The following is a 25,045-nucleotide window of genomic DNA, read 5'->3' on the forward strand; positions in this document are numbered from 1 at the left end:
ATTTTTGTTTTAGCATACTTCATCTTCTTCATGACACAAATGAGAATATTTAGTCAGCAACTAGATTTCCTTCATATTAGAATCAAACCTTGCTTCAACTAAAATCAATAGCAAAAACCCCATTGGTTTCCCCAAATGAGTGAGCTCAAACACAACATTAACTCAAACTATGTCTTCAGTCCTCCTGCTGCTGTTGCCTCCTTCAGACAAATCACAAGCTGAAAACACAAGAACAAACCTTGGTCTGAACCAAGACAATATACCAAGCCAAACCATGGCATACCTTGCAGCAGTCGGAGGACCGGGGAAGGAGTGCAGGATCCGCAATGTTCTGCCTGAGAATGTGAGTATAGACCGGAAGAATCCGCAACCAGAAAGAAGAGGAACATCAAGAAGACTGGATGAAATTTAAAGACTATTTGAATAAATATTGTAATATTAAAGATATGTAACCACTTGAAAGAAACAATTAGGCCTAGGATTAAAATGGAATTAAATTTATAAATAAGAAAATGTACGATAAGGAAAGCTACGTAATATGATTAGGACTGTGATATGGTCTTTTGAAACACTGATATTGGAAACTGCTACATATAATTACTAAGAAATTCGGATGGAAGAGATTCGAGGAAGTCAAATACTATGTTTATGAAGATGGATGGTACTTAATTTTAATTAATTAAGTGATAATATGTTGAATGTATCTTTTTTCTTTTCTCTCTTTTTCTTTTCTTTTTTGTTTGCCTTCATTATTGTTAATTTTTCTTTTTTTTACTATGTTTATCTACTGAAAATAATAAATAGTATTTGAAAAAAAGAGAATGTGAGTATAGATTCTAAGCCACCATTTGACTTCATGTTACATATAAACCAGCTCTTTTTACTGCCTGTCTCAAGTGAATAGAGTTATAAAGCTTTTTTATATATATCACAGCACTCCAACAGGATCAATTCGGATTGGGACCAGCAATTACAAGCAAAAAATGGAGAATGCTCAGACAAGTAATCACCCCTAATGGGTGCTTAAAATTGACTCTGCAAATACGGCATATACCATGGAAATCTGAAACCAGCAGATGTTGACCAACTCCCATCATCCCTGATTACTGGCTGGAGTTGATCAAAGCTATCTGCAAGGTCACCAGTTCCCAACCCTGTCTTATAGCTGGCAAAGAGGTCTCTCTTTCTCCTGTTTCTTGTCCCATTCCAGTCTATATTTTGCTTATTAATACTTCCACTCACAAAACCTCAGGGTGGTGTACAGCAATGTATAACCTTTAGAAGCAAGACAAAGCAATCATTAAAATGACCAGCTACTTGCTTTGCTTGGTCAAGTACTGGAGAAATTATCCATGATAAATCATGAAATGCGATTGATCAGTTCCCATAGGCTTCTAATCCCATTTATACTGCTTTGCGCTTCTGCTATATGAACAGCTAGTAACAGAATACTAGATAATCTTTTTGAATTCACTTCCACACTGTCACATTCTAATGACAATTTTCTCTTGGTTTTGATGTACTAATTTTATTTGAGAATTCTACATGTTGTCAGTCACTAAGGTTTTTCACTACTGGAATTCCTGACCAGAATTCATAACTGTGATCTTTAAAGATTTCTGCTGCTGAAAAGATTCCAAAGCTGGATCTCCTTACACCAGCAAGAATAGAGAAATGAACTAAATTTAAAAAATCCTTCCAGTAGCACTTTAGAGACCAACTAAGTTTGTTATCGGTATGAGTTTTCGTGTGCATGCACACTTCTTCAGATACACAGTGTGCATGCACACAAAAGCTCATACCAATAACAAACGTAGTTGGTCTCTAAGGTGCTACTGGAAGGAGTTTTTTTTATTTTGTTTTGACTACGGCAGACCAACACGGCTACCTATCTGTAACTAGAGAAAAGAACTGCAATCATAACATTGAAAAAGCACAGTTGAGTTGAAAGCAGATTATAAACTTCTCTAACACATGAAAATAAAATAAAGCATATGAATCTGGAACTGGAATCTAGCTTCAACTTCTGATAACCTGCATGCAGGTGGAGCTTAGAGGAAACTTGTCTATCACTGATGACTCGTGCCTTTTGTCTTCTGTTGCTCCCCTAAACCTGTAAGTTTTGATTGTCTGTTTGGAACTTGATGCTTGCTTTAAAGTTAGAATAACCTGTGAAGCAATTTAGGATAATTTGGAAGCCATCTTCAGACCCTGTATTTTTATGAGAATAAGTCAAATATATCACAAACTCCTCCTCCTACCTAATGGGAAAGCAAAGCTCTCTACCTAACACCTGCGACCTGAAAAGATGTTTTGCCATTAGGGTTAAGGCCACATCCTTCCACCAATGTCAAAGTTGAGCTCTAGTGGTCCTGAGTGACACTCAGGATACCATGTGTGAATTCACACAGAGACCACAAAAAACTAGCCACATTTAGGTTTCATCTCTTCCCTTCTGTTACAGAAAGCAGGGCACACACTCTGTTTTCAGAAGTTCATTTGTATTTTGCTGGATCTCTGTTGCTTTTCACCATAGCATCAGAATACCATGCCCTGTGAACTGCTCCCTTAATGAACAAAACATCATCCATCTATAAAGAGAATCAAGTCTCACGTTAAAGTTCTGGAACTGAGGAAAGTTCACCCTCTGTGAGTAATCTGGGATCTTCTAGGTCTAACACAAAATCCAGATTGATTACCAATCTGAAGCAAAACACACATTAAAAGCGGCTATGAACTGATGGACCAGGCAAAGTGGTCATAGATTCTCATCAATATACGATATCTTTATTGTCACTGTCCCATACAGAACAATGAAATTGGAAAACAATGAAATTCCTGATTGGGTTTGTTTTTCTTATGCAACTGCTACCTTCCTTAGAACGGCCATGGCTGCCAATTAAATAACTAAGCTGTGTTAAGATTTTTACAGTCAATATTCTTTCTACTGATTCACTTATATACACTAATCTTCTTAGAAGCAGTGGCTTTCGAGCCTGCGAGACCATTTCTTTCAGAACAAATCTTCCTTTCTGCCTGCCTGATTGGATTAGAGAACCATTAGACTCAAAATTCCTAAATTAACACATGAATTTGCAATTTATTTGTTGTTTCTTGCTTGTTATGTGCTTGTATTTGTGACTGCAGTGATATGCTATTTAAAGCCAGAAGTAGTTCATTTTGTTCTCATGTTACAAGTCTATTTTTATTACAGTACCTGGAATACAGAAAACAGACTGCACCATTTCAGAATTGTGGGGTTCCATTTTAATAAAAGGTACTTACGTTATCACCATACAATGGAATGCTTATGCGTTAATGATTTTCTCCTATTTGAGGGAGGGGTGATCTCACTTTTTTCTTTCCAAGAATATACTAAATATACTCTTATTTCTCTGCAGCCATCACCACTGTTTGTCTTCCTGGATTTGATTGTGCACTGGAATATTTTAATTTAATTTAAATAAATAAATAAATAATTTTATTTAATGTTTTGTGTCTTATTTACCAGGCATTTCCTTGATTATCCTTGGATATTAACATAAATTAACCTAAACAATAAATCAGCAGTCACAGAATTCTTGGGATCAGGCTGCAGGACTCGTGCACTAAACAATCAAGATGACAACAAGATTAAAAAAATACAGTTTCAGTAAAAGAAGGGGAAAAGCTGTTATTGTTTTATCTCTTCCTTCATGGCCAATACATTTATATTAGTTACAACAGAAAGCAGTAAAGGAAATTCTTTTAAGAAATTTATGTAAGGGATACTTTGTTTCCTTGCAGAATGTCCCATGTGTGCCAACAGCCAAAGTACAGTATTAAAAAAAATGTGTGATGTTGACACTAGTTAGTTACATAATAAATGCCCCTGGTAACATAATTTACTTTAGACTAAGAGCAGCAACCATTAAAGAGATAATAAAACTAACGCCTAAGCATAATTTATGGATAATTTTATTTATTGCATTTGTCAGTGAAGCTTCAAGTTAGATATTTATATCTCCAAGAGCATGAAACTTATTGGGATATTTCTGTATTTGCGCAAGTCTCTTCCTCTTCTTTATGTATATTCTAAACATTCCCAGAAATGCATCTATTCCTCCAGCATTAAACTATTTGGATATTTCTTCCTGTTTCTCCTTCATTTCCCTTTTCTAAATGTAAGCTTTTGGCCTTCTGTGGAGCTATTTATGCCACAAACCATATGTCTCTTTTAAGCCTATTCCCACATCTCACCTTAAAAGAGTTACTCAAGGTCACAGCTATTTATGGCTTTGCCATTTAAAGAAAGACACCTTTTAAAAGGAAGAAGAGCGAGGAAGACACAGACAGCTAGTGGCAGATCAATAAAAACAGCAATTACCGACCAATCATTTCTGGGCTGAGATACATATCCGAAATTTGTCAGCATTTGAGATTACTGTAAAATTGCCAAATACACTTTAGTTGCATCTGGTTCAAGCTGGAGCAGAGGGATATTTTTAAGCTGCTTTTCAAGCACTGTGAGCCCTGAACCTTGCATCACCCTAGAACAAAACACCAATCAGAAAGGATAACACTTCTCTGTCCTTAGAAAATACAGGGATTGATCCTGTTCCCATGGAAGTCCGTGGGTGCTTTAACAGCAGCAGCTTCCAGCTGAGCAAGACAAGATTTATCTTGGATTTACATTATCAGTCTTCTACAAAAACCATACGCCAACACACCTGGAGCAAGGATGTTTTTCATCCTAGCAAATAAAACGTCCGGGAGCCAGATAATTGTGTGCTGTGAGGCTTGCAGCCAATTCTATGCAGAGTTAATGTCATAACTGACCACAGGATTGGCAGCTAGCATTGCAGGAGAAGGCATAGCAGCAAGGCATTCTGCATATGCTCAGGAATGCCCCTCTTCATTCCTGCAGGCTAGTAGAAAAAACTGCCTGTTACAAAGTCCAGACACAATTTTTTGACCTCCTGCCAACCTAGTAGTTCGAAAGCACGAAGTGCAAGTAGATAAATAGGTACCACTCCAGCGGGAAGGTAAACGGCGTTTCCATGTGCTGCTTTGGTTTGCCAGAGGTGGCTTAGTCATGCCGGCCACATGACCCGGAAGCTGTACACCGGCTTCCTCAGCCAGTAAAGTGGGATGAGCACTGCAACCCCAGAGTCGGCCACAACTGGACCTAATGGTCAGGGGTCCCTTTATACACACACACACACACACACACACACACACACACACACTGCTTCTCAATATTAGTTTTCAACTGGCAAGTTACCCCGTGGTGACAGCATGCTGTTGTTTAGTCATTTAATCGTGTCTGACTCTTCGTGACCCCGTGGATCAGAGCACGCCAGGCACTCCTGTCTTCCACTGCCTCCCGCAGTTTGGTCAAACTCATGCTGGTAGCTTCAACAACACTGTCCAACCATCTCGTCCTTTGTCTTCCCCTTCTCCTTGTGCCCTCCATCTTTCCCAACATCAGGGTCTTTTCTCATGAGGTGGCCAAAGTCTTGGAGCCTCAGCTTCAGGATCTGTCCTTCCAGTGAGCACTCAGGGCTGATTTCCTTCAGAATGGATCGGTTTGATCTTCTTGCAGTCCATGGGACTCTCAAGAGTCTCCTCCAGCACCATAATTCAAAAGCATCCATTCTTCGGCGATCAGCCTTCTTTATGGTCCAGCTCTCACTTCCATACATCACTACTGGGAAAACCATAGTTTAACTATACGGACCTTTGTCCGCATGGTGATGACTCTGCTTTTTAAGATGCTGTCTAGGTTTGCCATTGCTTTCCCCCCAGGTGACAGCATACAAAGCACTAAAATGATGAAACCTCTCTCCCCCCCCCATAACCAATGCTTGAGGAATTGCAAGGAAACTATCAAGGAAACTGCAAACACACCTGAAGGTGATGCACTTTCAGGTGATGTTCATGGCTATTCGGAACACAGATTAGGGTAGAGGGATTTTGATCCCTGTAGCAGCTTTTTGGTTTCTCACTGAAGCAGATTTGCACAGCAGAATCCCATTTTCTCACTCAGCAGATTTCTATGTGCCAACGCCATGGGAAATTTTCCTACAAAAATACAGTCCTTCTGTAACCAACAGTCCTTCAAGTCCTTTACTTTAATCCTAAACATTTGCAGCAACAAATCTGCTACCAAGCCATGTATTACAACACCGTGCAGCAGAGTGGCTGATCTTTCAAACCTGGGCATATTTGCATACAGGAGAAATCAGCTGTTAAATTAACAACAAAATATTTCCTCTCCAACGTGTTGCTGGAAAAGCAATTTTTGGCAGCACTTTTAGAACAGGCACTTCTTTCCCAAAACAAAACAAAAAATGCACCACCTCAAGGAATGGTTATTGTCTCCAGTATTTGGCACACAGTAAAAGCTCAATTTGCACTTACTTGTTTATTCAAATGATAGCCCTACAACAAGATGTTGTTGTGGAGGGCTTCTGTTCAAGGCTGCAACCATTCCATTCCATTCCATTCCATCCCACAACAGTTAGTCCTCTTTTGCCTACCACTCCTTACGTCGTCGTCCAATCTCAGTTTGGTAGTTTATTTTCCTCTAAATCAGTCAATATTTCATGGTCACCACTGAGTCTTCATTACAGTGCTTGAGGTTTGTTTTCTTTCTTTCTTTCTTTCTTTCTTTCTTTCTTTCTTTCTTTCTTTCTTTCTTTCTTTCTTTCTTTCTTTCCCCCTCCTCCTCCTCCTCCTCCTCCTCCTTCTCTCCTGCAAAGTTATCCTGAGTCTGTGGATACCTCATTCTTCTATTTAACTATTGACCTGTTGTCTACATAAGCAATGGCACTGAAATAATTGAATTGGGCACTCTATTCAGTGACCGAAATAAATCGATTCATTCAGTCGATTAATTGAATTGTAATACTGTAGATTAGAGAGACAGACAGACAGACAGACAGACAGACAGACAGACAGACAAACTATGCTAAGTACAATAAGTAACCCTTGCAAAATGCATTAGATCAATGGTAGGGTGGATCCATTTACTCAAACAACATCTTTAAAACAATTATTGTTGATAATTTCAGCTGTAATTTTCAGTATTCGACAATTGCAAGCCTACAGATAATTTAAGTGCAGCTTAGAAATCTTAATTCAATGGGCTTTAAGCAAGCTAAGTAAGTACAGGATTGCGGTCTAAGTTTTCAATGTTCTCATCTAATTTAATTCCCAAGAACTCTGAAAAGTATATCTGCCTGAAAGTGATTCATCAAATGTCACACAGCAAGCACAATGACTGCATGGAAATATTGACCTGGGATGTTTCATGCCTAAACACACTCTACTAACTAGTCTTCGGACGATGTCTCTAAAAACATTTACACGGGGATGGAGTTCCCATATGAAGATTGCAAAATTTACAGGACAACAAGGAAGCTCACTTTCACTGCCCTTGGTAAAGAGGTTCTTTAACTTCCACAAGAGAACTATTTCAGCCTTGCAAGGACCCCTTTGTCAAAAGCAAGGACCTCAGACTCTCACATTATGAATCCATGTTAATGTAGGCTGACAAAAGGGGAAAGATAGCAAATGTGGTCATTTCTAAGAATAAAATTGAAATGAAATAGTCAGGTGCAAAGTACCCTTAGAATAGGCATGGGGAGCCTGCAGCCCTCCAGATGTTGCAGAACTAAAACTCCCATAATCCCTGGCCACTGGCCATGCAGGCAGGCGTTGATGGGATTTGGAGTCCAGCCATATATGAAGGGCAACAGGTTTCCCCTTACTGCATTAGACCCTCCTTTTTATTATTATACTTTGCTAAATTATGTGAAATAATCAATACAGTCAACCTATTGGACTCAGGGGTTACAGTTCTTAAAATGGACAAATTTTTATATGCAGAAAAATGGAAAGATGTTTGAAAATGTAGGTGGATTTGTTCAAGAGTCTGGGATAACCAAGTATAATAAAATCAACTGCAATGATAGGAAAGTATTTACAGCTGCCTTGAATCCTAGTTTGGGAGAAAGGCGGGAAGTAAATACATTTAACAACATCAACAACAATGCAATATATCAAGAAAGAATTATAAATCTCAGAGAAGGGAATTGACTTTATAGGTATTTATGCTGTAGAAAAAATACTTCCTCTCTTTGTAGCACGTCTGGGTGGTATTTTATAATTTTTAATATCACTAACTTAGAAAACACTTTGAACTGAAATTATACATATGCACAATCATTTATAATTAACTGCACTGAATTGTATTTTAACTTTTTTTATTTCTATTGTAGCTGCCAACAGATAATATTGTACAGCCTGGAAACCTGAATATATATATATTTTCCCTTTAAACGATAGGGAAATGTGTTGAAAAGAAATACTTAGGACAAAAAGGCTTACCACTCTCACTCTCAAATAAATTGTAAAATGTGTTATTACTGTTTAGTACAAATGGCACAAGGATATTAGCTATAGCTACAGCTGATGTCACAATAAGCTGGATAAATTCTAGCCTATTTACAAGGAAGCTATTGATATGCTAAATTGTTAAGGGAGGGGAGAGAAAAAGAATGTTTGATGCTGGGAATGGGAAGGTTTAGAGCCAGATATACAGACCTGTCCACACCCTAGCATGGCTCAAACAGCATGGACAGACAGTCCCACCTACATATTATGGACCTCTATGAAGTAATATAGTCAAAGTTACCGTGTTCATAACTTTCCACAGCTTTTACCCACAACTGAATTCCTACTTCGAGTTGTCTGTGTGCCTGTAACCTGCCCTAGGACCTTACAGTGAAGGGTGGGTAATAAATAAATAAACCGAGGGCCTTCTGGCGGACCGAGGGCCTTCTGGCGGTTCCCTCACTGCAAGAAGCAAAGCTACAGGGAACCAGGCAGAGGGCCTTCTCGGTAGTGGCGCCTTCCCTGTGGAACGCCCTCTCACCAGATGTCAAAGAGAACAACAACTACCAGACTTTTAGAAGACATCTGAAGGCAGCCCTGTTTAGGGAAGCTTTTAATGTTTGATGTATTATAGTATTTTAATATTTTTTTGGAAGCCAGAGTGGCTGGGGAAGCCCAGCCAGATGGGCGGGGTAAAATAAATAAATAAATAAATAAATAAATAAATAAATAAATAAATAAATAATAATTATAAATAAAACAAATGCACCATCTAGTCCTGAATAAAAGTCTTAAAACATCTTAGTTCTGAGTTAACAAGGATAGGATTGATCTGGCAATCAATTAATGCTATGAAGTTTACAGTGCAGCCATATGCATGCATAATATTGCAATCCAACAGAGCCCTTTTATATAGGCCTAATCGAAAATAAATCAGATAAGCAGGTAAAGGACTGTAGGCTGCACTGATCACTTTAATGTGCTTATGAGTATTTCTGAAGCAAAAAATCATCATTGGCTTTTAGGTAAGGCACTCATGGAGTAGGCAGTATTTTAGAAGATATATTTCTCTCCTAGGTACGACCAACAGTAGTTTTTTAAGTAAGAGACTTGTATTAAAAACAGTAAGAAGATGCAACTTTTCCGTTGATTAACAGGTTTGTAAGGCTGCAATCCTATACACCTGTACCCAAGAGTAAATCCCATTGAATTCAGTGGTGTTCACTTCTGAGCAAAAGTGCAAACAATTGTGCTGTAAATCCATTAACCTAACCAATTAAATGTCGCAGCTCTAATTGAAAAGCACATGAAAGATGTACATATTTATACATGTTATCATTCTGCTTATCCATATAGACTCTTGTACAAATGTCCAAGGCTTTCTGACAATTGCTCAGAATTGCCCATTTGATAAAGACAACCATAACTGAAGGAGAATTACGCACTTCAATATGTTCAGAATGTCGTTTACATATAATTCTATACAACCAAGATGCAAAGCATTTACTTTAAATAGTATTCATCCTGTAACTGACATAGTTCTCAAACATTCACGTGCTCCTATAGAAACAAATTTTGTTTTTTGAATGGGTTTAGGATAGTGTAACACTGAACTTTAAAGTCAGGTAAATAAACTTTTTAAAAACAAAAATTAAAAGAAAACATACAGTGTTTGAACCTCTCTCAGTTTATCTCTCATGCTTCTCTCTCCTTCTTGTGGATGCATTGTTACTGTACGGTCACCATCATAAAGCCTCTCCATACATAATTTTTCTTCTAAGTATTCCTGGGAAAGTTTGCTAGTCAGCATGAGCCAAGTGTTGCCAACTTATAAAGTGATGCATATTTTGGCAAGTCGAAGACAGCTGGGTACGAGTCTGGAGAAAAGAATGCTTCAATACAATTGTTGTTGTTGTTGTTTAGTCGTTTAGTCGTGTCCGACTCTTCGTGACCCCATGGACCAGAGCACGCCAGGCACGCCTGTCTTCCACTGCCTCCTGCAGCTTGGTCAAACTCATGTTGGTAGCTTTGAGAACACTGTCAAACCATCTTATCCTCTGTCATCCCCTTCTCCTTGTGCCCTCCATCTTTCCCAACATCAGGGTCTTTTCCAGGGAGTCTTCTCTTCTCATGAGGTGGCCAAAGTATTGGAGCCTCAGCTTCAGGATCTGTCCTTCCAGTGAGCACTCAGGGCTGATTTCCTTCAGAATGGATAGGTTTGATCTTCTCAAGAGTCTCCTCCAGCACCAGAATTCAAAAGCATCCATTCTTCGGCGATCAGCCTTCTTTATGGTCCAGCTCTCACTTCCTTACATCACTACTGGGAAAACCATAGCTTTAACTATACAGACCTTTGTCGGCAAGGTGATGTCTCTCTTTTTAAGATGCTGTCTAGGTTTGTCATTGCTTTTCTCCCAAGAAGCAGGCGTCTTTTAATTTTGTGGCTGCTGTCACCATCTGCAGTGATCATGGAGCCCAAGAAAGTAAAATTTCTCACTGCCTCCATTTCTTCCCCTTCTATTTGCCAGGAGGTGATGGGACCAGTGGCCATGATCTTCGTTTTTTTGATGTTGAGCTTCAGACCATATTTTGCGCTCTCCTCTTTCACCCTCATCAAAAGGTTCTCTAATTCCTCCTCACTTTCTGCCATCAAGGTTGTGTCATCTGCATATCTGAGATGGTTGATATTTCTTCCGGCAATCTTAATTCCCGTTTGGGATTCATCCAGCCCAGCCTACAATAGCATTCTAATAATGTACTGTATTTGGAACTACTACAATGTTTCACTTAAAAGTTTTGCAAAAGTTAAGAAGCAAGAACATTTATCTGGACTATTAAAATTCCTAGTTTTCCATCCTCATGGAAAGAGTGCCATGTCAAAAACTATATATACAAAAAATATACAAGAAATCTCTGGCTTGTATAATTTATATCCCACCTTTCCTCTAAGCTAAGGAGTTCAAGGTTGTGTAAATAGTTCTCCTCCCTATTTTATCCTCACAACAACCCTATGCTGTAGCTTAGACTGTGAGTGAGTTACTGGCTCTGGTCACGCAGGGAGTTTCATGGGTGAGTGGGGATCTGGTTTCTCAGTTCCTAGCCCAACACTCTAACTCAGGTACCCCCAAACTCAGCCCTCCAGATTTTTTGGGACTACAACTCCCATCATCCCTAGCTAACAGGACCAGTGGTCAGGGATGATGGGAGTTGTAGTCCCAAAACATCTGGAGGGCCGAGTTTGGGGATGCCTGCTCTAACCACTTTCCCAGGCTCTCTTTTGTAGTAGCTTGTATATGTCTAACATGACAATTCAGGTGTCTTATGACTTACTAAGATTTTTAACCTCAACCATTGTTCATCAAACAGCAACGCCTCTTCTCCATCTCAAATGGTAACAGCTGTAATAGTAAATGATGTGTTGATTAAAGACGTCTTTATAATTCACTTGTTAAGTGTTTCTCACTAAGATTGTAATTAGTGTCACCATTTTCCTATGACGTGTATACAGTATTTCTCAATTCTCGTTGCCACTGAAAACATGTTACCCAGAGTAATCTATCTGAATACTTCCCCACCCCAAAGGCATGATGAGCAAACAAGGGACTTTATTATACTGAAATTGTGTTCTTGCCAAGGCAAATGGCTGCAAACATCCCTGCATTGTTCGTGGTCCTTTCCAACTTTATGATTCTATGAAATGACTTCTGTAAATAACTACAACAAGAAAATATTGGCCATAAAGATGGTGCCAATTTGCACACGTTGTTGTTCTGCCACTCACATTTGGCTTCTTTTGTTGTCAAGCACACAATACCAGGTGAAGAGATTAGAATCCTTTAGGCAGCAACTTAATTGCAGAGCTACCAATTGCCACCTGGAAAGGTATGTTTGACTTCCAATATTAAAGCTACTCTTATTTGCCTACCCCTTGGAATTTTACCAATCAATTTCCAATTATTTTTTTCTCTGGTCAGTTCACCATATGTGCAAAAATGGTTTCCCTCCTCTTCTTTAAGGTTTTCTAAAGAAGAGGAAGGCACCTTTTACAAGAGTTGAGCTTGAGCGAGAAAAAAGTATTTTGCAAAAACCCAGCTGAGTCCACAGAAATAATAAAGTGTTTCAAAAGACATAAAATATGTTTTATATATAGAATGCAGCAGATTATTGAGGTAGTGAGTCAAACCTGAGTTAGGCTGCAATCCTATGCACAACTACCAGGGAATAAGTCCGACTGCAGTCAATAGGACTTATTTCTGAGTACAGTAGACATATCTAGGATTGCATTTTAAAATAATAGGCAGGAATTTCCCCCACAAATGGAAAAATATAAACAAAAATGGATCTATCCATAATACTGTGTGATGCACTAATAGCTTTTCTGTTTTTATGCTAGAGTTTCTTTTTCAAAGGTGGCTCTTTCATCAGTAGTTTATTGCAACAGACTGAAATGACATACTGTCCTCTAGCACCGTAGAAATGTCCAAATTCAAATGTTTTTCATTTAACTGGGACTGTGTACATTTCACTGTTTGGGATTGGGGATTTGTTGCTAGGATAACTCTTTAGCTCTTGGTTCTTTATTTAGGTCTCTCAGAACTCTCTTGACCTGCTGTCAGATTACAACACAAAGTCTTAGAGATAAATACCACAGACAACAGTTTCCTTGACTAACCACTTTCCAGCTTAAGAAAGCTAAAGCTCGTTTTGCATATTTGAAAGGAGAGGTACAGAAAAACAGCAAGAACCGCCAAATTAGTCTTGCATCTTATTAATACCTAGAACAACCATTGCCGTATAAATTTATTCTGATTCTACGATGAATGCGTTGATTGTTATACATTCTGTAGAAAGAAAGAGAGAAAGAAATAAAATACTTTGCACTGAAAACGAATTGCATTTGACTCTCCATTAGAATATAGAAATACTGCTTGTCATTTATTTCCTTGCACAGAACAGGACAAATTCTGCAGCCAATAACAGGCGCAATAACAGGAGATAGCTTGTCCCAATGAAAAACAAGAATACCGCCTCTGCAATGCTTCTAACCTCTGTTGCTTCAGGAGCCAGAGTCCATGTGCCGTCAGGATTAGTCATTAATGCTTTCTACAGATGCCAGAACAATCTTGTTGAGTGCTTTAGGAAACCATCCCGTAAACTGCTGTGAAACTTTCAAAACATTTGTTTACATGTAACAAAAATACTGCAACACGATACATAAATAAATCCCACTGAACTCATTGAACTTCTGAGTTGCAGAATATCCACATTCTATACTACAAGGAGGAAGCAAAATGCCCTTTCCTTTATATAGTGATCTCAGTTCTCTGAGTGTTGGTCTGTAAGCAGCCAAAATGTTTGTAACCGAACGCAAGACGGATGAACCGGCAGCCTTGTGGGAGCCCCAATATTTGCAAAAGTTAGAGGATGCCCCCCACAGTGGAAAACACTCTAAGGGGGACATGGAATCATTGCCACCAGAAAGCCCACTAAGGGCTTATGCCCAGTTGGCATACTCAGGATGCTGACTAACAGAGAGGGAAAGCAAAATAGGGGAGGAAATGGAAGTGCAAATAGAATGAAGTGTCTGGAATTCTGAGAAGGAGCATTGCACTCTGCAACATTTCTGTGCACTAATAGCAAATTCAATTCACTGAGTGCTGATCCTTGTGTAACTAAAAAAAGGGCACCATCTGTGCACAGGGAAGAAGTATCTGCAGGCTTGGAGGAATCCCACGTTTGCAGAAGTAAAGCAAAGTAGCAGCCCACTGAGCTGAGCATGTTCAGTAGCCAAGAGTGATGGCTGATGTCAAGGGACAGGGGTAGAAAACCAGCTGGACAGAAAACACAGCGGAAAAGAGAAACCATGAGCAAGCACACTCAGTTTTTTGTTTCAGGACCCACCTGACTAGAACAAATATCTGCCTGAATTATCCATCCGGCAATTTCTCCATAGACTGAATTGGGTGATCTGGCCACAAAAAAAATCAAGTGCACTGCCCAGCAGTTCTAACAAAGAAAATCCATCAAGATGTGTAGTGCACATGAATATTTTAAGAAACAGATATACCCTTAGCCATCAGTCAGACCCCAGGCAGTGTGAGCATAACCTCATTCATTAAAAACCTTTCTGCACATTTAGCACATACAAATGTGCATTTACCAAGTGCTACTCTCCAATAGGGATGCAGGTGGCTCTGTGGGTTAAACCACAGAGCCTAGGACTTGCTGATCAGAAGGTCAGCGGTTCGAATCCCCGCGACGGGGTGAGCTCCCGTTGCTCAGTCCCTGCTCCTGCCAACCTAGTAGTTCGAAAGCACATCAAAGTGCAAGTAGATAAATAGGTATCGCTCTGGCAGGAAGGTAAACGGCGTTTCCATGCGCTGCTCTGGTTCGCCAGAAGCGGCTTAGTCATGCTGGCCACATGACCCGGAAGCTGTATGCCAGCTCCCTTGGCCAATAAAGCGAGATGAGCGCCGCAACCCCAGACTCGGTCACGACTGGACCTAATGGTCAGGGGTCCCTTTACCTTTACCTTACTCTCCAATACCCTCTCAAGGTTTCACTTCTATCACTCAAATCTATTTTTCCAGCATTTGAGAAAATGTTACAGTCACCATCCCTAGATAATACCTCAACTGCTTTTCTAACTACTGCATGGAATGTTGTTGTGCAAGTGTCCTGGATTGGATAATGTTGTAAAATGATGTGTCACGGCGCACTCATCTCCTCGCCAAACCATTTGTCCCTCATCGAGACGCATTTCTAAAAGTAACAAACAAGAGTCACGTTGCACACTTGGCCATTTTGTGAAACTCTAATCTTTATACCGTACTGTAATTCTTTGAAAGCGATATGCTCCCTCCCTCCTGTGTTTGAGTGCAAATCTACCTAGATGTTTAAGAAAGGAGGGAGCTATGCTTATGATATGTGCAAAGGACCATGATGTCAAAGTGAAACAAAGCCTACATTGAACAGAGCTGTAATATCCTGCCATGTTAGGAAATGCCACCGCGGACACACGAGACATTGCACACAGCTCAGAAACAACGGTAATTAAGGCTGCTAAACGGGGGGTGAAATGTTTGTGCCGGTTTCGCCAACCTGATATCCTGCAGATGATTTGGACATCGGATGATCTGGAGGGCACCAGATTGGTGAAAGCTGGTCTAAGCGCTAATCTAAAAGCTTCCCAGACATCTCCAAGACAAAGATACATTGCCAACCAATGCATTCAATACTGTTAGGCGGGTTTAAGCCTGCAGATGATAGTCAACATAACATAATGGATCAGTATGCCACTGTAGCATCATGATACATTGTGCGCCACTATAGTTATTGGGGGCTCGTTAGCCTGGGAAGGTAGTCCATCCAGGCGAAGGAAAACTCAGAAAACTCTGACCCTAAACCTCTGCTACCTTGGGGACATCTTTGGGAGAAGGTGTAAACCCTACACATATACCCACAGTGGGGTCCCTAAGATGGTCAGATGGCATCTTGTACGCCTCCACCTGGCATCTCCTGCAGCCAACTGGTGCCAAATGTATTGCTCACTTTCCTTTGGACCCACAGCATGGACGAGGAGGGGGCGGTGTCTTGTCGTCTGGGCAGCCCAGGACCTCCATGTTCAACGCCCAGGCTTGCACCCCAGGGAGGTCAATTCAGTGCTGTGGTTTGACCTCAACCCCAGAGGTACACTCCATGGTCCCTCAAGACAGACAGATGCCAACATCAATATCCGACTCATGATCGTTTCCTACAGATTAGTAAACCTCTTGTCATATGTACTTTGCTCACAGTCACAAGAATTATAGTGAGACTGTATAAACTGGCCCACTCTGAGCCAGGGAAGATGTAACGTGACTCATCATTATGGGTAAGGAATAGGGGGTGGGCATGGGCAGTCCCTGTCTCCACTCCCATCAGTCCATTATGAATTCCTTTCATCCTTCCCCAGCCATCCTTAACCATGGCTAAGGACGCTGCCAATGTAAGCCTTAACCACAGCCAACCCTGCTTCCAGTTGTGGTAAATGGTAAACTCTGTTTAGCATTAACCATGGTTAAGGATATAAAGGGTGTGTGTGTGGAATTTGCACCAGAAAGGAGACAGACAAGAATAAAGGAGCCCACATTCCTGTGGCCCATGCCCAGTCTCTCTACCAGTGGACTTTGTTGCATCTACACCAGTCCCTTTTTAATGTACAGATTGGAAATTCTAATCCATGTTAATGATTCAGATCACAGGAAATTGTAGTTTTTCTGGAATAAAATGGTGCGATTGCTGTTTCAATCCACCTTTTGTGAAAGCTTGTATTGAGTAGAACTGATCATCTCATCAATGAACACTGCATTCTCCAAAAGTGTTTGTAAACCGTTAGGAAGATCCAGAATGTTATTACACACCTAGAATGATCATGCAAACAACTGTATATTAATCAGATGTGACATTTCAAACTTTCTCATATAAAACCTTATGGTAGATATATCTTGGAAAGCTTTTTTTAAAGCTGGGAGAATGCAGACACGTATAAACATTTAATTCATATGGCAAAGACTGCTTAGTTACATTTCTCCTCATGCACAGTGTTTACTCTGAAGTAATGCAAACTGTATCTGATAAGTATCCCAGTGGAAAACAAGACATGCAGAACTTCACATTGCAACATTTTACTACAGAGGCAGATGACTGTAGAGGGCAGGCTTGCCTAAATGTTTTTAGCAGCAGTGGCGTAGTGTGGGGGGTGCAGGGGGGGCCGGCCGCACCGGGCGCAACATCTGGGGGTTAGGGTTAGGGGGTGCAAATCCACGGGTTAGGGGGTGCAAATTACTTGCCTTGCCCCGGGTGCTGACAACCCATGCTACGCCACTGTTTAGCAGGTGCCGAAAAGACTACACTGAAGAGTACAGTTTACACCTCACTTTTAAATGAAGATATTTGGTTCTGCTTTGGCCATTTGCAGATGGCAGTTGGCCAATTTTAATCTGTTTTGGTATTTTTATTCTTGAATGGTTGTGAATTCTTCTTCTTTCTGCTGCTTTGACATGATACCTGAACTGGCAAAGCCTATTTATAGCTGCAGCACCATACCCACAGGTAGGTCTATAAGGAGATGGGAATAAACCGGCAAAACAGAGCTGGCATGACCCAAGGAACCTTTAGGTCCTAAATCACAACCTGTGCAAAGCATGTTTGGTGAGATGTTTGAATTGAGCCACAGTATGGAGAAGGAGAGCAAATATATTATTGAGTATATCAACTCACAGTATTATATGCTTGCAGAAACGCATTTGTGGCTGAAACTGCGAACTATTTCTCATTTGTAGCAGCCCTTGAGCAAGCTCTCGAGTGTGCAGGTTTGATGACATCATGCTACGTACGGAAATGAAACGGTTCCTCCAAACTCCATATACGTAAGCTGTTGCCGCAACCTGTGTCCCTCCCAACGCAGCTGTCAGAACTGCGCAAATTGCTGAAGTCATATCCACAGTCCTGATGTGAAAGCCATTATCCACAGGTCATGCATTTGGCATCATCCACGAGCACAACAGTGCAGCACACTCTGAAGGCAAAAGGTTTTGGTTTGGGACCTAGATGTATAAAAGCTACCTCCTTCCATCTAAAGCCACGAGGCCCTTTGGTCTTTGTCTGAAACCCTTCACTGTATAAGCTGAAGCAGCACACAAAGCAGAACCGTTTCAGCAGTAGCACACGGATTATGGAATTCACTGTCTAGTATTCTGCTTGCCTTGAGACATGTTATTCTTCCCATATGCTTTAGACCTGAGCAGTAGCTGAATGCTTATCGTGGAAGCCTATTTACTGCTGATCCTTTGAATTATTTGCTTTGCTTTCCGGTTTGAGGTTTTTATTTGCAGCTCAGGAATTACGGATCCCATTTAATACATGACTGTTGGACATTCTAACAGTCCCACACGCAGAAAGAAAAGACGGTTAATAATATCAAAACAGTGGGTGATGGGGAGGGAAACAGAGGAAATGTGAACCAGCCCTGATATAGACACAGCAGCAAACCACAAGCTAAGTTACTGACAACGCAGCAGGGTTTTAAAAGTGAGTGGTACTAATTTCTCCATACGACACTAACCTTTACTTCAACTTCTGGCGATACTTTTTCCACTTTGTTCTTGCTTAGCAGGCTTTTCACCAGTTCTTCCACTTGCACGTTGAACTTCATGAACGTCACGTAGACGAAATAAGCAAACAGCAGCGTCAAACTTTCCCACCACATGATGAAGTTATCCAAAAAGAAGATGATCAGCAATATCAAGTCCATGATGTAAAAAGACACATCCCGAAAGAGGGGCCACCAGGTGAGATGCAGGATCTCCTTGGAAAATAAAGCACACATCCCAATCACGAAGAGGATATTGAACACGGCAGAACCAACTATTGTTCCAATGCCGACATTGCTGTGGGATATAAAAACTCCTATTAGAGAAGTGAAGAGTTCTGGGGCTGAGCCACCAGCAGCCATGAATGTTGCCCCGGCCACATCATCAGAAATCGCCAGTTTTTCTGTAATGACTGTCAATGAAGGAACAAAGAACTCATCGCAGACAATGGCTAAGGCTATGAACATGTAAACCATTCCACAAATATGAAGTATTACAGCACCCCTCCGTCTTTCTTCAAGAGAAAAAAGATCTTCCGGGTACTCTCCCTTGGAGTGCTCCTCCGTATGGTTATCCTGCCCAGCTTCGTATTTCATAGAAATAGGTGAATCTGGAGCGCCGGTTTGATTCTGTTCGTTAAAGTCCAATAGAGTTCTTTGATGCATGTGCTTTGACTTATGGCTATCTAGATTGCTGGTTGTCTCTGTGCTATAAGGTTGCGACTGGAAAAAGGCACTAATTGAAAGATACAGCGTGCTAACGGCCACGATACCCAGGAAAAGTCCTGTTATTCGTATCAGTCTCAGCTTTTTCCTAACGTTTGGGTGTTTCTTACAGCCAAGCAGTGGTTCTGGCAGACACAATTCCTCAAGAAAGTTGACGACAATGTTTTTGCATGGAGCCATTCTGAGCTCTTTCTTGCGGTCCGAGAATCTAAAGTCAGACAGATGGTTCTGTCATTCTTCTTTCACCGTTCAAGTAAATGATGCTTTGACGTGTCCTTTCAGAATCCGATAGCTTTATGCTTCATGTGGAACACATTCCTTGGTTGTGCTTAAAAAGAGAGAGAAATGTTTTCATCAGTTTAGTTACAAGGTCAAACATCAAAAGACATTTCCCTGTACATTATCAAAAAAAAGAGAGCTAAATTTCCTGCTACATTATACCAAAAAGACTAATAACACAAATAAGTGCTGCTTAACATTTTATGTGATGGGAAACCTGGGACTGCCACCGGGTACGCAGTCAACAGGGAGCCTTTTTTCTGATTTTGAATCACTGCACTCTAGTCATCATTTATGAATCTGAGCACTCATTTACTCATTTCTTATAGCCAAAGCCAAACCTGCCAAGTTCACGATCCCAGGATCAGTCACTGAGCGTACCTGTCCTGATCCCTCATTCTTTTAGTCAGCATCAAGTTAACACAGGTGCATGCATACACTGCTTGAGGGAAGTGCGCAAATTCATTTTTTTTGGGGGGGGTGCGGGCGGAATCTGTGACTGTAGTTTGGTGAGAAGAAAACGCAACAAGCGCTAATATTATTGTCAGGAAAGTGTGCAGAATGGTGGCCTGGCTGACATCAAGGAGCATTCCAAAAACCAGTCCGAGTTCACAATCTCTTTGGACTGAAGCTTTAGGATTTAAGCCACTTTAAACAATTAATACCCACCAAAGTCAACTGAATTAGACTGGCTGAAATCCAGCCGCTTCATAGGGATCCACAGCTCTGTGGACCTAGCTGCAAGTTGTTTCTTAGGGACATTAAAGGCATTAACTATTGCAATATGAAATTTGCAGCGTTGAAAAGTGAAAACAATTCTAAAAACACCCTGGCAGTCCTTTGGAAGCATAGTTAGAAGAATACTCAAATACTATCCAATGCAATGCACTCACTAATAGCAAACCCTGTAAACTTGGAGCAAAATAAGACGCACTGGAAAAAGACACCGCAAGAGATTAAAGTGTGTTATCATAAAAAGAGAAGCTGTAAAAACCTTCCTCACTGCCTTGGTACCCACTGCCATAAAGGCAAAACATGTACAATGGATTCAACTGTCCTCTTCTCCCTGACCCTCCTTTTTGTAAGCAGTCATGGCATACTTATGGCCAAGGAATTAATTACTCTCTAAGCCTCTCCTCCTCCGACCTCTGCTCATCCCTCAGACTCCGCTGTGCACTTTTCCCGGCAAACTGATCCTATTACCGTACAGACTCAGGCTTTCTTGTACTTTTTTTTTTTTTTTTTGTAAGTTACCATCCGCAGGGCATATCACGGTGCAGTTGAAATATTTGCTTCTCTCCAAATCAGAAACCCAGTCCGACCGAAAAACAATAACAAAACCTTCCCTACTGCATGGATGTCCCTTTAATTATTTTTTTCCTCCGAGAGAGGGATTTAACCGTATCCATCTCATTCTCCGAAACAAAACAGCTCTTCAGCTGCAACGCTCAGGATGACTGGAGCAAATCAGCCACGGCAAAAGAAAACCCCTTAAGGAAAACTGCAAAAACCTAGGCACACTTACCTGGGAGCAAAGGAGTCAACTCCTAGGGGCTGAAGTCCCTTTGGCACCCCAATAAAATATTGGAGGGGACTACTCATGGGTACACCAGGATTTATGTTGGGGGGGGCAGAATCTCAGGATTTTTTTTACTGATTTTATTGATTTGGGGGGGGCAAGCCCCCCAAGTACTGCCATTCAAATGGGGTGTGTGTGTGGCATGTCTTGTTAGCGATTATGTGGAGGGGGTAGCCCCACTCCACTCCCAATATTTGATTGAAACTGGCACCCCTGCCTGGGGGCAAATCCTATTTGAACTCCATGGGGTTTACTGCCGAGTAGACCTGCATAGGACTGCACCACAGTTCTGTGCTGGGGCCAAGCAAATCGAAACAACTGCAAATGACCCTTCCTCTGGGAATCTGGCAGGGCTTCAACTCCATGCAAAACGAATTAATGGCTCAGTTGGTTAGAACAAGTGGGGTGCTGATAACACCAAGGTTGTGGCTTCCCCGTATGGGACAGCTGCCTATTCCTGCATTGCAGGGGGTCGGACTCGATTACCCTCAGGGGTCCCTTCCAGCTCTGCAACCCTACGATTCCAGGATCCTTCTAGGAAGTGGTCCTTAGACAAGGCGGGTCATTCATAATGGAGCCAGTCAAGAAACTCAGCCGGATAAGGAAAGCAGCAAAACTGCAAGCGGGAATTCTCCTTGCTTGGATAACTCTGCTGGTGAGAATGAGGGGTGCGAATGACGCCAAGGGTTGCAGGTTCCGTGCGGGGTGGCTGCTTATTCCTGCATTGCATGGGGTTGGGCTGGATGACCTTCAGGGGTCCCTCCCGATTTTTTTTTGCAAATTCCAGGATTCTCTGAAACTGGCAGTGCCAACCCAATAACCGGGTGGGGCACTTAGGGCAGGCTATAAATCCCAATGAATGCAAATCCCAATGAATGCAAACCCCAAGTCCCAATGAATGCAAACCCCAATTGAGGTCGCGACCCCCCCCCCCCGCAGCATCCTAGGCGCCCTCTCCCTCCCCGTGCAACTTACCACCCTGCGCCCTCCGTCCCCGGGCATGAGTGGGAAGCCCCTCCGCGGTCCCCCGGCGCAAGAACTCAGCCTTCTCCTCTCCAGCGCGCTCAGCGGGCGGCGGCAGACGCCTCGGACCCGGCCAGGCAGACCCGCGGCAGCGGCAGCAGCAGCAGCTCCGGGAGAGACCGACCGGCGCCGCCAAACGCGCAGCATCCACTGCCGGGAAGAGGACCAGGAGAGCCTCCCGGGAGACACGCCCACCACCCAGCCCAGCCACGCCCACCCCGGGGAACTGGGTGAGCCAGGAGGGCGGAGCCTCTCATCCCCACCCCTCAGGGCGGGGCTTCTCCGCCTCCACCTTTTCCCGCGCTCTGTCCAAGCCCCGCCCCCCGCCCGCCTCGCGCGCTTCCCCCCTCTCAGCTTTTTCCCTCAGAGTTTCAATTAAATTTCAATTTCGACATGTCTGTGTCCCTTTTCCACAATAAACCATGTTCATAGTTATATGCCTTGTCCATATCTCAGGGCAGTAAACCCCCCCCCATCCTCAAACATTATGGCAAAGCGTTAAAAAATACTCAATTAAATACTCAGGTTCCCCCCATAACATGTTATTAATTTTCCAATAATAATAATAATAATAATAATAATAATAATAATAATAATAAATTATTTTATTTATACCCCGCCCTCCCCAGCCAAGACCAGGTATAAAAACAATTGATTGAAATACAACTTAAAAACAAGATTAAAATACAACATTAAAACATATAAAATATAACAAAAACAATAATAAAGATAAAACATATAAAATATAAACATATAAAATATAACAAAAACAATAATATAGATAAAAACAAAAACAAAACAGATTGACTCCCCCCTATTCCCTTCCTTGGTTCCATTGTATTTCAGTGTACTTACTATGGTACATGTCCATTATAAAGTTTTAAGCCAGGCATAGGCAAACCTGGCCCTCCAGATGTTTTGGGACTACAACTCCCATCATCCCTCACTAACTGGACCACTGATCAGGGATTATGGGAGTTGTAGTCCAAAAACATCTGGAGGGCCAAGTTTGCCTATGCCCGTTTTAACCATACCTATTGTCCATTCATAATAAATTTACAAGTATTCTCAAAACCCTACCAATGTATTAAACTGTACACTGCTTCTGTATATATGCAATAAAGTCCTTCCAGTCTTCCTTAAATTCCTTGTGGTCTCTTCCTCTTAATTTCATTGTCAGTTTCGCCATTTCAGCATATTCCGTTAATTTGACTTACCAATCTTCTTTAGCTAACAATGTTGCTGCAGCCTTGGTTGCGTGCATAAACAAGTTCTTTTGTGATCTTGGTGAATCCATTCCTGTGATACCTAATAGGGAAGCGTCTGGGTTTGTTTTTGGACAAAGGTTGTTTTAAACAACTTCTTCATTTCATTACAAATCATTTCCCAATACTTCTCAACAATTTTGCAATCCCACCACATATGAACAATTAAATACTCAGTTTAACCTGCTCCCCTTAAAAATACCTGCCCCCGTCTTCTGTTTACCACTAATCTCCCTCAAAAAAAGCTTCACAACTCCCCCCCAAAACACACACACACACACACACACACAAACACAACAACAACCCTGCTTTCCATGGGCGTATTTTTGTTAAGGGGGGGAGACAGTCAAAGGGTGTTTTTTTTTTTTTTTAGGAAATCAAAGTTGGGAAATAACGGGTAAAAAGAAGAGGACATTCCGGAGGGGGGAAGCTTCTCCTGCGGGTGTGGCAGAACCTCAAATAATTGAGTATTTTCAATGCTTTTCAGTCATGTTTGCCCCCACTCCCCTGGCTGCACCAATACAAATCAACACAAGTCTAAGGTTCTGCCCCCCCAAAAAAAATCCTGACTATGCCCTCAGAGGGGCATCTGCCACTCACTAAAGGAATAAAAATCCATGCAAATCCATGCAAATCGGATGGCAATGCCCATCAGCTTTGGGGGGACCCAGCCCCCCTCAGTTATATTATTTGGGGCAGGGGGTACGAAGGGACCTCAGCCCCCAGGAGTTGGCTCCATCTATGCCTCAGAGAGGATGAGAAACGCAGGAAGCAGCCGGGTCACCTGGTCCATTGAAGCTTCAAGTTGTCTGCACTGACTGGCAGCCTCAGGAGCCAACTCCTAGCGTTGCAAGCCGAAAAATGGCTTATCTCCTGAGTTTACGCCACTAAAACTCAGAAACATGAGGAGTTAGGAGTCCAATATTGTTTATTGCAAAGCAATAGGTTACAGTTGGATAGTTCTGCAAAACTGCAACCCCGCCCGGTGGTCCAGGCACGACTATTTATAAAGTTTCAAACAAAGCATTTCAATTTTCACCAGTCATATACATCATTACCTCATTTCATGATTAATACACATGTGCAATAAGCACTGGCAATTTCTGCTGATTAAGTTCTGATTCCTGCTGTGTTCTGTTACATTGTGTTAGTGTGCATGTTGGGAACCTGTGTTACGTGTAGCCATTTGCAACATGTAACAACTTGAGCTGCAGCTTTGTGATTCAGCTGTATCTTTGTGATGACTATACAGTGGTACCTCGGGTTACATATGCTTCAGGTTACATGCGCTTCATTTTACAGACTCTGCTAACCTAGAAATAGTGTTTCAGGTTAAGAACTTTGCTTCAGGATAAGAACAGAAATCTTGCTCCAGCGGCACGGCAGCAGCAGCAGGAGGCCCCATTAGCTAAAGTGGTGCTTCAGGTTAAGAATAGTTTCAGGTTAAGAACAGACCTCCGGAACGAATTAAGTACTTAAACCGAGGTACCATGGTAGAGCTAAAGTGAGATGAGCGCTGCAACCCCAGAGTCGGCCACGACTGGACCTAATGGTCAGGGGTCCCCTTTACCTTTTACTATATTAGCTGTATTTCTGCCCCAATGGGGGGTGGCAACTTGCAAAATCATCAGTTGCATAAAATAACAGGCTACCATAACTTTT

At 41.7% G+C, this 25,045-nt stretch overlaps 1 protein-coding gene and 1 long non-coding RNA gene across 7 annotated transcripts in view; both read right to left on the reverse strand.

The window, feature by feature from the left end:
* The window catches only part of SLC24A2 (solute carrier family 24 member 2), a 93,073-nt gene extending 70,779 nt beyond the window's left edge, over positions 1-22,294 (reverse strand). For 3 of the 6 annotated variants that reach the window (XM_083718991.1, XM_083718989.1, XM_083718990.1), the window contains exons 1-2: positions 22,071-22,294; positions 18,485-19,565 (exon numbers count right to left, since the gene is read on the reverse strand). In XM_083718991.1, coding sequence (XP_083575117.1) covers positions 18,485-19,417 — 933 coding nt within the window. In that variant the 5' untranslated portion in view covers positions 19,418-19,565; positions 22,071-22,294. Of the gene's footprint in view, positions 1-18,484; positions 19,566-19,897; positions 19,920-20,534; positions 20,637-22,070 lie in introns of those variants that run through there. The other 3 variants (XM_083718986.1, XM_083718987.1, XM_083718988.1) reach the window with 3 other exon arrangements.
* Positions 1-25,045, reverse strand: part of LOC310835347 — a 277,237-nt gene that overhangs the window by 149,627 nt on the left and 102,565 nt on the right. The gene's annotated exons all lie outside the window — the stretch shown is intronic.

Source organism: Podarcis gaigeae (assembly GCF_964106915.1).
Source record: "Podarcis gaigeae genome assembly, chromosome: 17".
Classification (NCBI taxonomy): domain Eukaryota; kingdom Metazoa; phylum Chordata; class Lepidosauria; order Squamata; family Lacertidae; genus Podarcis; species Podarcis gaigeae.